At 54.4% G+C, this 15714-nt stretch overlaps 1 protein-coding gene across 1 annotated transcript in view; it reads right to left on the reverse strand.

Annotated features, from left to right (window-relative positions):
• Positions 1–15484, reverse strand: part of LOC122364938 (nidogen-like) — a 29737-nt gene extending 14253 nt beyond the window's left edge. The window contains exons 1-14 of the mRNA XM_043335749.1: positions 15076–15484; positions 13867–14003; positions 6000–6141; positions 5482–5690; positions 5091–5191; positions 3952–4092; positions 3536–3769; positions 3012–3212; positions 2486–2628; positions 2240–2321; positions 1961–2057; positions 1471–1658; positions 1045–1197; positions 31–159 (exon numbers count right to left, since the gene is read on the reverse strand). Of these exons, the coding sequence (XP_043191684.1) occupies positions 31–159; positions 1045–1197; positions 1471–1658; positions 1961–2057; positions 2240–2321; positions 2486–2628; positions 3012–3212; positions 3536–3769; positions 3952–4092; positions 5091–5191; positions 5482–5690; positions 6000–6141; positions 13867–14003; positions 15076–15285 (2167 nt within the window). The 5' untranslated portion in view covers positions 15286–15484. The remainder of the gene's footprint in view (positions 1–30; positions 160–1044; positions 1198–1470; positions 1659–1960; positions 2058–2239; positions 2322–2485; positions 2629–3011; positions 3213–3535; positions 3770–3951; positions 4093–5090; positions 5192–5481; positions 5691–5999; positions 6142–13866; positions 14004–15075) is intronic.
• Positions 15485–15714: the final 230 nt, after the last annotated feature.

Here is a 15714-nt window from a genome sequence, read left to right on the forward strand (position 1 = left end):
TATTCTATTTATCCTCGCTGCGCCGCTCACCGGTGGCCACACAGCGGTTGGCCTGGGCCGTGTATCCGGGCGCGCAGACACAGAGCGCGCGCTGCTGCCACTCGCTGAACTGACATTCGGCGTTCAGGCCGCAGTCGGACGAGCTGCGGCAGGACGCGTCTGTGGCGGCGGTCAGGGACCGCTGACTCACCCCAGCTCACACCAGATCACCCCCACTCACCCAACTCACCCTACTCACCCTTTGCAGAGCTACAGCTCACCTCCGTGACTCGACTCACCTCAGCGGGTGATTCAAATGAGAAACATTGAGCGAGATGAGATTACGGAGGCGGCTTGCGTCATGACAGGCATCTAGCATTCCCGACTTAGAATGATTGGTGAAACGTTTAGCTAGGAATGCTCGAAAGGGTGTGCAGTGTATAGAGCACACTTAAGACATGGTAGTGAAAAACGACATACAGCATTCAACGCTCAACATCAGCACATTTTAAGCCATAACATCAGCGTAAGCTGGGCAGTGGTGAGTCAGCAGACAGCCTCAGCCCCAGAGCAGGTATGTGCGCCATACTAGCGGTCAGATAGCAGCGTAAGCATTAGATAGAGCGATAGACACCCCATCTGCGGACAGCGATAGCGACGGCCGGTGGAGCGCCGTTCTCAACATGGTATCGCTCTGAGTCATGCGGGTCATTGCCGAGCGCCAGGAGGCTGGGTTCATACGAGTACCCCCGAGACATGGATTGTTTGTATAGATTGGACTTTGGAGCCATTTAGCATTAAGTACTTACCAGAGTGCATTACAACCCGAGTAGCACCAATGCCCTCCAAGCAAGATTTTAGCACCGAGCGTAGTGCATGGATTGTTGGAGCCAATGAATCAGAATTAGGCATTTTTCGACTCATTGTTATATACCGTTTGATTCGCCTTTGCTTTTTCCCGGAGCTGGCTTCCCCGCTGCCAGGCTCAGCTTCCCTCCCTCCATGGCGCTCGGGAGGGCGCCGGGGTCCCTCCTTTCCCTCCCCTCCCTCTATCGTCCTCCTCACCTGGCGCTCCGGAGGGCGCCGGGGTCACCACCTCCTCGCAGTGGGTGCCGTCGCCGGTGAAGCCGATGTCGCACTCGCACACCGGACTGCCGCGGCTGTACTCGTAGCAGGCGGCGTTCTCGCCGCACGTGAGATCCGCGCAGCTCAGTAGCTCTGTGGGGGACGTGAGGTCATTGGTGTGACGGGAGACAATAATTAGATGTCAGCGGCGATCCCTGCTCATTGGACAAACTCCGGAGTTGTGGCTAGGCACTGGGAGTCTGTTTCATATCGATGTAAAAAAGCGACGATTCCTTCGAACATGTCGGACAAAGCCACCAGTTACTTGCAAAGCCAGGAACAGTTTCTAATTCATGCAGACCTAAATCCATTGACGAGCCCTATCCCTCTCCCCTCCGATTTCCTGTTCGCCTGTTCGCCACTTACTCTCACAGTTCTGTCCGTTCCCGGTGTAGTCGGGCATGCAGAGGCAGGAGTAGCTGCCGAACTCGTTGGTGCACATGGCGTGCTCGTGACAGTTATCCTCGCCCTGGCGGCACTCGTCGATGTCGACACAGATCCGCAGCTCCTCCGGCGGCACGTCCGACGGACCCTCGCGGTACTCGTAGGTGAACCTGCGGGACATGGGTGGAGGCGTTGGATGAGCGAGGGCTGAGGGAAGTCTGACGCTGGGATTTGCATTACGGTATTTTCAATAGCTGATTGTCGTGTGTGAAAGGAATATTTCGTACCTGTCTACATATGTATCATACACAGTAACATGAGGTAAAAGTTAATAACAAAAAGGTTATAAATTGACAGACCTTTCCTTCAAGAAACGGTCGTCTATTGGTATGGTCATGTTTTTCAAAAAGCGTCCCCTCCATGTGGCATGCAGCAGTGCTCGTAGATATCCTGTTGTTTCAGTTGCACTCACCCGGGCCGGCAGTCGCACCGGTAGCCGCTGTGTCCCTCCGGGGTGCAGACAGAGTTGGGGCCGCACTTCCTCTCCGCGTCCTTACACGGACTCTCGTCTGTCGAAGGGAAAGTGTTCACGGAGCTTATGTCTTTGTTCTTTAGAGACATGCACTGATTATAGCTGGCTAGATTGCGGATTGAATTGCTATAGGACTCCGTCTAACAATTTATTCAAATCTAAACTATTCGATTGTTGTGTAAACTGTAATGCTTTGTAGCTTTAATTTCTCAACCTTACCTGATATCGCCTCGATATTATTTGAGCTAGCGAAACGTACAATCTGCTCCGGTTCCTCGTAGACGATAAAGTTCCGATCAACCTGCCAACGAAGATGGAAAAATATCACGGTGAAACTCGAACACACATTACTTATCAGTAGGCACTGAAGCTTTCCAGTAGCTCCTCATCTGACCGGCTGCTTCTTTACTGCACAGCCCCATCCCTCCCCTCCCTCCTCCGTGAGACCAACTCAGGCCGACTCACGATGTGTCTGAGCTGGTTGAGTTCCTCCTGCTCCGGCTGCCAGGGACACTCGTCGAACTGCACCTCTGCCTCCAGGTTCATCGGGATGCTGATGGCGTTACCCGCCTGGCGGAACTGGCGCTGGGAGGTGATCCTCAGACGACCTGGAGCAGAGGGACGAGACGTCACAGGTCAGTGAAGGGGCGGGGCTCGATGGTATGGGTCAGAAAGGAGAGAGGGGCGCGGTGACAGAGGTCAAGGAGGGAAAGAGGCGTGGTGGCAGGGGTCAGTGAGGTGGAGGTTCAGATAGAGTAAACTTAAAGCCAAAGAGACAGCAGTTCGGGGCGTTATTAGTCGAAGAGACAGCGATGCAGGGTGTCACATGTTCAAGAGGCGAAGTTGCGAGTCGCGATAGGTCAGCGAGGTGAAATCGATAACCCTCGGCGACGGCGAGTAGCGCGATCAGTGGCGCTAAGCGATGCAGGTCTTCCTGACTGTTTTGGTATCGTTGTCACCACGGCATGGTAGCGTATCTCTCACCACTGACCTCTGCCGATCCTAACGACGGTGTTGGTGTAGCCGTCCATCTCCACCTTCTCTCCGAAGGCGATGGCCGGCACCGCGCCGTTCAGACGCGTCTCCACGCTGAGGTGGTTGAACACGTTCAGGCCGCCAAAGTCCTGCTGCAGCACCACGTGGTGACCCGTCTGAGGAAAGTCCACGTCGATCGTGGCGTTGGCCACGCCGCCTGAAAGGAAGGAAGGCAGCAGTCAGTGCGGAGTCAATGCAGAACGGCGGCAGAGACAGCTTCAGGGTCGAGAGCTACAGCAGAGTCAGGGGTTGTCGAGCAAGTACATGATGGCCGCCTTATCATTCACGATCCAGCAATTAGTGCTTGAAGTGAGTCATTTGATTCCCAAGAACGATAAGAGTAGGCTATTGGAGTCAGGAAATGATTCCGTTACGAGCATCAGCGATATTTTCAACGATATCCGTACTTAAAAAGAACACCGCATATACAGTAGGTAACCTAGTCTATTTTTCGCTTTTAAGTCACATTTCATCCCTTACCGGTCATCTGGAATCCGTTTCGGACGCCGGTGGCCGGCTTGGCGAACATCCAGCCCACGATGTCGCTGACCGGCATCAGGGTCTGGAAGTCGTAGCCCAGCTCGGCCACCACCTTGGCCACGCTGGTGTAGGACCTGCCGTCCGAGACGACCGCGTACGCCTGCAGCTGCTGGCCGTCGATGGTGAAGCCGTTCAGAGTGCCGAACACGTCGCCCATGATACGCAGCGGCTCGTCTGAGGGCGGGAGGGGAAGGTCGCCGGTTCGAATCCCGTCAGGGAGTATTTTACTACCCGATCAAAGTCGTGACCCGGTTATGAATAGTTTAGCCACATGATCAAAACGTCACGAACATGATACTAGTATACGACTGGCTAGTGGCTATATTTCAAATGTAAGTGTCCTACTCAGTTCTCACCCCGCGTCAGACAGCTTTTTCCGTTGCCGTAGAAGCCGGCGTTACAGACGCAGCAGAATCCGTCCTCGTGGTCGTGGCACGTGGCCTCCGAGTGGCACGTGATGCCTCCCGTGGCGCACGTGGCCGACTGCTCCAGACTGGCTGGGGGAGAAACACTGGCTGTTACCAGACACTCTGCTCAGGTCTTCATGTTTGTTGCCTTTCAATACACACCACACAGTCAACCACGCAAGGTTAGGTCCTGGTTTTTGTAAATCGAGCCTGTATTAGTATCGATATTTCGACCACCGGCCCGGGCCAGGGGTCGTGTGGTAATTGTGAGTTTAAAGATGAGTTCACCGACTGAGTATGGTCTAGAGAGGGCGAGACGTCTGACTCATGTAACATAAACATGGTCACTGGCTGGCAAAGGTTATTGGTAATACCCGGAAGTGTCAAGGTCTTAACGGTGTGATGAAGTTCGTCTGCTGTTTACCGGTAATGATGCGAGTGTTATTCGTCAGTTCTTACCAGTGTGCGTATATTTCTAAGCTAAAAAAAATCAAGTGAGAGGTGAGAGAAAAAGAGGGCGTGTCCGTGTGCGTTCAATGTGTCTCACACATGAGTAGGTGCGCTGTGACCGAGTATGTTCCGGGACGACCATGACCCGTAACGGCGCGGGACGGCGCTGGTGCCAGCTCGACCATTAGTGACCGCCGGCCCGGTCCGACATGGAAAATAAATAGTGCGCCACGTCGGGCCCCGCCCAGTGGGGTCCCGGCGGGGAGGGGAGGGTACGGAGGGGCAGGATGGATCGGCCTGACATGGTTCATGGGCTTGTCTGGGTGCCAGCACGTGGGAGAGACTGGCAGAGCAGCGGGGACCTACGGTGGTCAACAGTGGACTGAGTGAGGTTGGTGGGTGAAATTAGGGGTATTGATTGGTCTCTAGCCACGATATTGTAGTGGTATATGATTGTTAATAACTAATTTCGAAGATTCCGTATGTTTACAGCACACACATAGACTTCGATATAAGCATTTACCGCGAAGTAACTAGTGAAATTGAATTAGCGCTATTTATTTGTCCTATTACCTATAAATTACCTAATAAAAATAAACCCATAACAGGTCATTGCTACATCACTTCATGCATCTTACCTGGCCCTGATTCAATATTGATGTCTGGTTCATCCAATTTATTTCCTTCAATTCTTCCGATCCTGTAAATGTAGACTCCTGCCTCCTGGCAGTTGGACAACCTGGAAAAGAAATCAAGAGCGAGATCTGGTCAATGAGGATTCATTTGGGAACATTAGAAGATTTTTATTCTGGTCACTGAACAGCCTCCCACTGACCTGTCACGGACCTGTCACTGACCTGCCACTGACCTGTACTGACCTGTCCAGGGGTATCTGACCTGTCACTGACCTGCCACTGACCTATATTAACCAATCCAGGGGTATTTAACCTGTCACTGACATGTACTAACCTGCCCAGGGGTGTCTGACCTGTAACTGACCTGTCCAGGGGTGTCTGACCCGTCACTAACCTGTCGAGATGGCGGACCTGGTCGGTTCCCGAGTGTCGCAGCTCCGTGTAGCGTCCGTCGCCGCTGATGAGACCCGCCTGGCCGCGCGCGTCCTTGTGGTGTGCCGTCTTCCCCTCGCCAGCGATCCACTGGATACCGTCGTCAGCGTACAGGAACTGGACGAACGTCTCGCGTCCGTTCCAGCCCAGCACCAGCTGGAACGTGTTGGTCTGCGGCGGCGCGGCGGTAACGGTCAGACAACATACGGCGGCCCTCTCGCTGTCCTAGCTTTCCAGCCGTTCTGCAGTTGCAGCAGATTGAAAATGGGCTGTGAGACTGGTCCTTCGGAACCCATTTCTGCCCTTCAATGACAAGTCCTCTAGTCCTGAGGCACGGGTTACTTCGCAGTTCGCGTTTACGAAATGCTAGGGTCAATAACTGCTCACTGTGCTGTTAGAACTAATATTCGGATAAGATTGACAATCCATCCACAGCTCACACACCTTCATCTAAACATGTCAGTCAGTCACCGTCCCCACCTTGTCGGCCCTGGAGTTGTAGTAGCCGACTCCGTCCCAGGTCGCCACCAGCAGCTCCTGGCTCTGAAAGCTAGCCCCGCCGCTGAAATAGCGCGCTATCCGCTCGTCGAACCGACGCAGCTCGTCCTTTTCGTACGTCACCCTGTGGTGCAGAGAGGAACGCTGTTACACTGTGTTACAGGGAAAACTGTGACCCTGTGGCGCAGAAGGGAAACGCTGTTACACTTTGTGACGGGGGAGCCGTCGTCTGTGACACAGCGTAACTTATTGAATGTGGCGCCAGTGACATCTGGGGCTCTATGTCACAACGAGAGAGCATCGCGGTGGTGCGGTCTGTGGCCTAATGATACGGATTTACCTATGACTTGGATTGAATTTATTTTTAGTATTTTCTTATGAGAAACGCTATCGCAGGTCCTACCTTCCTATTTCGTCGTGTTCATCATCCAAGCAAAGTTTAATACCCTTACCTTCACTAACCGATAGATGCCAATCGTTTGTTTATCTATTAGGACCAAGGATGCGGACTCATTTCGAAATCCCGCTGAGCGGTCGCGTCGTGTTTACTCTAACCGGGAACATTTGTGATGATTCACCAATACCGCTGCACCAGCCAGTCCACATGGCCACAGTTCATGGGCAGGGGTCACACACGGGCTCACACTAAAATGCCCTCTGCTGGCGCGCGCCGGATGGAGGTCACAGCTGCCGAATTTGGTCAGGGCCAACTCAACTATTCGAGCCAATTAGTACTTGCGCACGAATTTATTGAAGTTAAGGGAAGCTTAGGATGCATTTATTGAGGTGTATTTGCTGGTTTGCGCTCAATCATTAGGGCTTCGCAATGCGTTACGTTTCCGCCCGGCATTCGTCGGTCATTGCACTAGCAGTGAACGTATTGTTCCCCGCAGTCCGGTCTGGCTGACGAACTGGCACCGGCCAATGACACTATCCTCCGCTTTGCTCCCGTCGGTCCTCTATACATACATCAGCACTAATGCAATGCTGTTCACAAGCATTCGGAAATCTGCAACAATGCGGCAATGCGACATCCTAAACGAATCAATCAACGGATCTCTAGCTATGGGAAGCTCAATATGGGAAGATCTACATGGGAAGTATCCACGGTGATAATCAACTATTCATTCGGGTTTAGCTGACAAGTGACGACCATCGGCTGGGTGGCCGCGGTGGCGGCTGCCGGCCGGTCGTGCGGGCCGGACGGGCTGGGTCGGGCGTGGCGGCAGTCCACCCGCCCAGGTCACGGATGGGCGCCGGCGGGGACGGGACGGGGCGGGGCGGGGCGGGGTGGGGCCCCGGCCCCGTCACGTATTCCCGGCCACACACCTCTCTGTTGGCGGGGTGGGGTCAACCTGTATGTCCAGTTCCGTGTTGTGTGTCAGAGTGGACGGATCGCGGAATAGCGGCAGCGCTGGTTCAGAGACCCGTACAAAGAGCGTACCAGTGTTTTATTTTGCTCTTGCTGTCTGGTCTGAGAAGTGCTTGAGAATTGGATGCTTTTTGGAACGATCAGAAGAGTCGACTTGGTCAGTTGGTATCTCACCAAACAAGCTCTGAGTGGCATGTGAAGATTGGGCCGTCATCGGCATTTTCTTCGAAGAATAAAGTGTGCTGATATACCAAATGTGACACGTTTTAGTGCAAGGAGCTGAGAGACATTCAGCAGTGATCGGTAAATATATTTTGTTCTAGTCTTTTCTTTTTTGTTTATGTCCCATTTATATTTCCATCTGATGCATCTGTGCGGCTACGTTATAATGCATTTACTACGATCAGTTATGTGACTGCTGTAAAATTGATATAACTTACGACACACTTGTCCATCACCCCTGCCCGCGCTACTCTCGTGGCTGTCACATTCGCACCTCTAGCGGTGAAACGCGCTTCTATTTCATTCAGGTTCGCACAATCTCAAGTTAGTTGCGAAACAGTTTTCAGTCGTGTTTCGTGTCAGCGGGCCATCCGCATGACATGACCGTCACAAACGGTCGAGCGGCCGGGGTCGTCACGGCTGGGGTAAACCAGATCATCGCCACGTCACGTCCGTACTCCGTAGTCAGCTGGCGTGACGTACTTACCGTAACGTCATCAGCGCTCATACACTACAAATACCAAATCCTGTTAAAAGTAAAACACGGGTATTCAGAAACCTTGCGTCGTATATGTGTAATCGGCAAGCTTTGCGCCGATTAAAGTTTATCTGTTTCACCGGCGAGAGGAGCCCGGTGACCATATGATGTCTGGACAGGAATTTAATTCAACGGTTTTGCGCGTGATCGTCTGCTAATCAATTGTTGCTTCAGGTATGAACTCGAAGCTGTCCTAGATAATGCATGATTAAATGTTTTTATTATGTACGGCATATTATTAGAATGGTAAACACTCTTATTCATGCTTAGCGGCTTTACTGACCAGTTAGTATAATGTTTTATATAGCGGATGCCGCGATCGGAGCATCTCATGGTGCACTATGTTTTCGCCCATTCAGCTGATCACGGCAGGTGTTCGGCTGACTGTGGGCGGGGCAAGGCCGTATAAGAGAGGTAGAATCATCCCGCAATTTCCAATGGACCGGTCGCTAAGCATTAGCGTGACGTCACTGGTGGATACCGCGCGGCGCCCGGCTCCAAGCCGTAACTACGTCGGGTACATTTGGCACTTTATCCGTTGCTATTACTGAACGTAACGACAACTAATGACTCTTAATAACTTCTTTACCCAGCTAAAGCTGATTTCCTTGCCGATACATTGCCGACCCGAGCCCCAGGGTTGACAATCTTGGGATATATGGGTCGGATGGGCGACCTCGCGACGGGAGAAGGAACGATTGCAATTGTTGTGTCCCGCACCGCCGACTGCATTCTCTATCTGCACCCGGAGGGGGGGGGGGCAGGGGGCACGTGCCCCCATCGGATCAGGGGGCCTCTCGGGCCCGAGGGGCCCTGCGACGCCAATTGGCGGCTGAGGGTCCACGCTGGCATTTTCGACTCAGAAGGGCCCCACAGGGCTCGAAAGAACATCTTATGTGCTCCGAATAGCCACACAATAGCCACACTTCTCTCCATAACAGCCACACACCGGCTTTTTATTGTTCCTTGTCGGCATTTGAGGGCCCCTTGCCGGCCTTTCAGGGCCCATTGGCGACCTCTGAGGGCTACTTGCCGGCCTCTGAGGGCCCTTACCGGCCTATCAGGGACCAGCAGCTCTAAGGGTTCCACACACGCCTGTGATGACCCCCTAAACTAATGGTTGAAGGCCCCCACAACGGCGCCTGCGAGGGCCCTCACCGGCGGCTGTGAAAGCCCCAAAGCGGTGCCCAGCTGAGGGCCCCACACTGCCACCTCTGAGTTCAACCGACACCCCTGAATGAAGTTCCAAAGGCTCAAACCAGTGCTTCTTAAGGCCATATATCGGCGGCTCTGAGGGCTCAACGCCGGAGCCTCTGACGGCCTAAGACGGGACCTTCGCATCAGACGGCCAGTGGCCACTCACCGGTGACTTTTGAGGGCCCCGCACCGACGACTTGAGGGCCCCCACCGGCGTCTGAGAGTACCTTGCTGGTCTCTGAGGACTCCACAGGGCTCCTGAAGACACCGCAGACCTCTTAAGGGCCCTTTGTCGGTCTCTGAGAGCCCCTGTCGGCTTATAAAGGGTTCGAGCCAGCAGCTCTAAGGGTCCCACACCCGACTGTGATGACCCCACACTGCAGTGCCTCTGAGGGCCCACAATGGCAACTGTGAGGACCCTCACCGGCGCCTCTGAGGGCCACACACTAGGACCTCAGAGGGCCCACAGCGGCACCTCCGGGGCCCCGCACTAATGCCTCTGAGGGCCCACACCAGTGCCTCCAAAGGCTTCATAACCGGCGGCCCTGAGGGCACTACACCGGTGATTTTGGGGGGCCTACCGAAGGCACAACACAATCCCTTAGTCTCGCTGAGTTTCCATCCCAATCCCATACCGGCTAGTCTATCCCTATTCCGGCTCTAGCAATCCCCCCCCCCATGGGTCAGCGGCGCCGCACCGGTGTCGGTGCCGGGGGCCAGCGCCATCGAGGCGGCAGTCAGCCACGCGCACTCAATGGTTAGCGCTTAGCACCGGCGGCTAGCGCACGCCCGGCGTGTTTTCAGCCGTGAGCCGCTCCAGCACGGCTGCAGTAACTGGTCGATATAGGCAGTAAGCAGATGAGGAGATGCAGGTGGAATGTGGATTGATAACCGGCAAGCTTTTGTATTTTACGAGGGCGAAGGGTCGAAGTCGGCTGCTAAGCCGTGAGCGGATTTTATCAGATGCCGGTTCACTATGACCTTTATCTTGGTCCTGGTCCGCTGACGCACTCTTGGAGAGCCGAATCACAGCAAAACTCCATCCAAGACTGTATCTACACGGCTTACGCTTTTCTGAAAACGTCTGCGTTTGGCCTCCTACGGGCCCGGCCGGCCCCGATTGGTGATCCACCAGTGACGTCACTGGTAGTGTTAAGCTGATTGGCGAATAATACATGGGGAGAACCAGGACGACATCCCCCTGGGGCGGGGAGTCTGGACGGAGAGCTCAAGGAGTGAGGTTGCGCTCCGGGCTCTGTCAAAATGTAACCTAACGCTAAATACAATGTAATGTTCTTCACTTTTGATTATGTCGATTCACCTTCAGTAAACACGGGTTTACATATGATACAGACAAAGAAATTGGAGATCAAATGCAGTCATGGTACTGAAGATTGCATCTCTCTCTTCTCATTTCATCTGTGCATGATTTAGCTGGCGTCTCGATGAAGTTGTTCCCCTTATCCGTACAGCTCGGCCGGCGCCACGTTGAAGTTGTTTCCCCACTCTCCGCAGGGTCCTGCCGGCGTCACGGTGAGGTTGTTCCCCCACTCTCGGCAGGGTCCGGCCGGCGCCACGGTGGGTAACGCGGTGGTCCTCTCGCTGCTGCGGATGGCTCCCGGCTCCGGGGCGGGCTGCCGCTCCCCGCCGGCTGCGCTGCCCTCCGGCGCGGCCGCCACCCGGCTGGCGGCCGCCTGTGACGCCGTGGAGCGCCGGCTACAGACCGCCGCCGACCTGCTGCTGCTCACCAGCGACGCTCGCCCTGTGAGCGGTGCCGGCGGCGGTCCGCCGCTGCCGCGCTGCCGGGACGCGGCGGCCGGCCGCGCGCGGGCCCTCTACCTGGTGGCCAGGGACATCGCGGCGCTGCTGCAGGCCGGCGCCGGACACGCCGAGCGGCTGACACAGGCGCTGGCGCAGCTTGGGGAGCTCGGTGTGGCGCTGACCGAGAGCTGCGCGGAGGCCGGCTACCTGGCAGCCGTGGCGCTGCCCGGCTGCGCGCCGGCGCTCCAGGGGCCCGTGGACCGGTACCAGCTGTGCCGAGCCGCCGCCGAGGTGGACACCGGGTACGTGGAACCACGTGCTCCGCACTGGATATAGGTAGAGAACGTGAAGTTCGGGCCGCATATTGGAAAATTGGGCAGTTTCAAGAGTTTCTACCAAAATTTTATTAGATGCGGTCTCCATTAGACTTATTTGGGTTTTCAACGCTCTGAGGTCGCCTTATTAACACCTGGAAGCAGGAAGTTATTATGTCGTGCCCATTTTCAGTAATGGCAAGCATCACCCGTCTTCATGTTTGACGCCACTCAACCCAATGAATGTGATCAAACTAATTTTTATCGTTTCATTTCCCTTTCTGCCGCAGGTGCTCCATTCTGAAGCTGTACTCTCACTCCTCAATGCCAGCCTCGTTGCTCTCCGAACTGTGCTCCGTCACCAGCGAGAGTGCCGTCAGCCTCATCGAGGCTTGCACCGCCGCCGCCCAGCGGGTCGATCACCCCTGCACGCGCCAGCTACTGCTGCAGGGCGGTCGGGCCGCCAGCGCGGCACTAGAGGCGTTCCAGGCCAGCGCCAAGCTATCAGCTTCCTCATGTGAAGATGATGACAGCATCAGCGAACATACCGACGGGGAGAGGAACGGTAACCTCTCTGTCAGCCAGACTACCAACGCCGGCGGTCCGCCAGCCTGCCACCTCTTCGCCGAGAGTCTGGTGGCCGCCTGCAACTCCCTGGTGGTGTTTGCCACCCAGGACAGCTCCCTGACCGGCCGCCCGGCGCGGCTGACCGAGCCGGCCCGTGACGCCCTGCACGACCTCTTCAGCGCCTGCATGAGTATTGTGTCGCCGTGTGTGCTGGTGTGTTCACTGGTGCGCCGACTGGCCACCGAGGGGGAGAGGAAGCCAGGAGCGACCCGGCTCCGGGTTCAGCAGTGCCAGGCGGTTATAATGAAGGCGTCAGTGCAGCTGTCACAGGCGCTGGGAGTGCCCGGCTACGAGATGTGACCGCTAGAGTGTGACAGGAACCGGCGCGCAAGGCGAAAGGCATACTAATTTGGTAACTATGCATTCTGCTGGATTATCGACAGTATTGTCGGGGCGGGTCCAATGCCTATTTTACAAATATGTACTCTTGCATTTATGTGTGAAGCGATGATACACTCATAATTTTCTGAAAAGGCTACTCTAACATACATAGCAACGTTGCACTTGTGTAAACGATAACGATAAATGCGTTTACCTAAAGAGGATTACCCAGAGGCCAGAGGTGTTCGATACATGAACCGGTCATATTGACATATCAGTGTCAGTGCATGGTGTTCACATTCCAGGGGCCCAGGGCTCTGGACAGAAAAATACCCGATCTGCGATGGAAGGTAGTTTACCAGCTCTCTGGAGACGGTTCGGTCTACGGCTGGATTCGTGCCGGACTGAACCGGAACGGAATACAAACGTTAACAGTCGGAATAAAGGCGATGCTGGTCACTGAAATGCGACGTTTGTTGTCCATGCTCTATCCTGACTGACTTTAAACATACCTACCTAAACGAAGAAACTGCTACCTCCTTTTACTTTTCTTCTGTTCTGTCCCTTTTAGTATGGAATGAAGTGCACTTGATTTATCCAATCCAACTTATTTGTAACGATAAAGTTTCGCATCAGCCAATCACCAATGGTAGCATATTAGAGCTGCCATCCGCCAGTCGAGTTGTATTTTTGCACTGCAGTTTCAAGGGCATCGTTGCATTCCTTTCTCTTCGGATAACGATTGCTCTGAAGTATCTGATATGACCTTTCGTCCAACAACGCTAGGAGCAGATCCCGCCAGACACGCACACATCCACCGCGCCAGGCCAGTCACCGTTCCAGTGACCGAATTTCCCAGCGGCCATGATCTATGAACCTCAGTATTTTATCCTGTAATAACATCCGCCGTCATAAGAAGTGTCTGCCGGGTCCGCCTCCCACCAGCCGCCGGGCTGGGAGAGCCGTAAACCACCCTGACTCAGATGGCAGCAACGCGACGGCGCGGCGGCACATTCAATCACGGGGTGTTGTTGGAATCTGTCTGAGCACTCGTTGTCACTTAGATCAGCGCCAGAATGTAAACATTTTAGTCACCCTGGGAGGGCCAGCGGCTCCCAAACCAGAGCAATCTGACCGTATTTGGGTGGACTGGTCATACAGCCGCGGGGCGTTATGGGTTGAGGTGAGCTGGATAGTTGGCGAGAAATACGCCAATCAAATTGAAGCGGCTTGGCCGTTACTTGTGAGGAATGTGCAGTGGGAACTGACATGAATACACGATAAACGGGACATGTGATGTGCTTATGGGGTGGTCAGCCTTCGAATGCCGATGATGAAACTATTATTATTTTTATAATTGCAACTGTTCAAGTTGCACAGAAAAATTGGTTTACTTATATCCGTCAGTTTGCCAGGTTTCCCAGACAGGAAAGAGTCGTGTTATGTGCTTATGCTGCCGTGATGTGTCAGTGATGTGCCTTCTGACGTTGGACCCACCTGTAGAAGACGTCGCCGGCGCCCCTCGTGTCCACGTCAGAGTACAGAGGCGCAATCAGCGGGTAGTCCAGAGGAAACGGCACGTTGTAAAAGTTCGGCAGCTCCGTCATAAAGGACAGCAAGCCGTTGCTGTTTATCTGAAAACGAAACCAACAGAAATGTTACAGCAGAGCTATAGTTGTATGTCATCTTGCTTTCATCCATTGTCATACACCATTGGTTCCCAACATACTCTCCGATGCTTCCATACTTTATCCCCAGCGCAAGGCAATCGGCGTTCATGCTCATGTTATTTATTCGGCACAACTTGATTTAAACAAACATGAAACACCTAATGAATTGCAGCACGTAGGGCACCGGGCACACAGGCGCTTCGCACGCGTTATATAACACTCAGTGAACACTGTCCATTTAGTACAAGACCTTCCTTACATAATTGGTCCACCCGAACCAAAATTTTCCGGACAAAAAGGGAGTTACATGTTAAAGATTTAGAAATGATGACTTTGGTCCTGATTCAGATTTCGTCATTAGTTCGCAGTGTCAATCCTAAACGCCCAAAAAGACTTCAGAACAGTACAGAGCAATACATCTGAGGAATGGACTATACCGCGTATTGGTATTGTCGCAGACCGCAGTCCTGGGTGTCTATGCTGAATTTTATCGGTGTCACGGCAGTAGACGGGATGGCGCAGTACGCCTGGAGGATAGGCTGTACCGCCGGTCCCATCTTTACCTACACCGGCACGCCTGGAAGCTAGGCTGTACCGCGATACGAGTCAATATCAGAATGAAGCGTTTCGCCTGGAGAATAGGCTGTGCCTCCGATACGACAGCCAACATCAGAATAAAGCGGTACAGCCGGCCCTGGGGTATGGGCTTTGCCCGTGTGCCGCCGATACCGCCATCAGATACGCCTGGAGGATAGACTGTGCCGTTAGAGCCAGTGATTGACCGGTAAGAGACAGAGATTGCCACTGTCAATGGCCAATGCTAACGCCGGCGTGCTTGGGTCAGCGTGCTTTTGGCATGTTAGTGCCTATTGCCAGTTCTGAAGAGGCAAAAAAATGAATCATGTTTGATATTCTCTTCTAATGCTATTGATGTTGAAGGAACCTCACCTATAAACACGTCAACATTGCAAGTGCTCTACCGCTTCTCAAGAATGAATACGAAGTTCCCACGCCGGGGAAGTCCACGTCTACTCACATACGCTCCGCTGTACTCCTGTTTGTAGAACAACAGCGGCGTGGTGAACTTGAGCGCGGGACTGGAGATCTCGTCCTTCTTGGGCAGCACATCGTCATACACCTCGGCACCGTACGGGAAAAACTCGCTCTTGGGGATCCCATGCGCACCAATCACCAACAGCAGCACCACCACGGGGGCCAGCGGGCGTCCCGGCCACAGCACACCCATCGCCGCAGCGTATCGGTCGCGCCAGCAAAGATCACCACCTCACCAGTCGCTCACCCCGGCGCACCGCTCGTGGGTCTGTTACCGAGGAGGAGAGGACGCGCGATGGGGGCTCGGTCGCGGCCCGTCTGGACTGCCGAGGTGGTCCAGCAGGACAGGCGCCGTCTGCCCGCCGGTCCGCCGCTCTCGACTGTATAAACAGAGGGCTCTACGGACGCCGCCGAGCCGCGCCGCGCCGCGCCGCCGCCGACGCGTCGCGAGGTGTATAAATAACCGGGTGTCGCCGCGTGGCGGGCCGGGCCGCCGGCGTCGGCCGCATGTCCCTTTTGCTGCCGCCCTCCAGTCCATGGAGGTGTGGCTAGCTAAGGTACCCATACCCAAGGCTGACGGCTTACATACAGCGCCTGTTGGTTGATCGAGCGCTGAAGGTTT

This window comes from Amphibalanus amphitrite, unplaced genomic scaffold, assembly GCF_019059575.1.
Source record: "Amphibalanus amphitrite isolate SeventyFive unplaced genomic scaffold, NRLGWU_Aamphi_draft 000708F_arrow, whole genome shotgun sequence".
NCBI classification, from domain to species: Eukaryota; Metazoa; Arthropoda; class Thecostraca; order Balanomorpha; family Balanidae; genus Amphibalanus; species Amphibalanus amphitrite.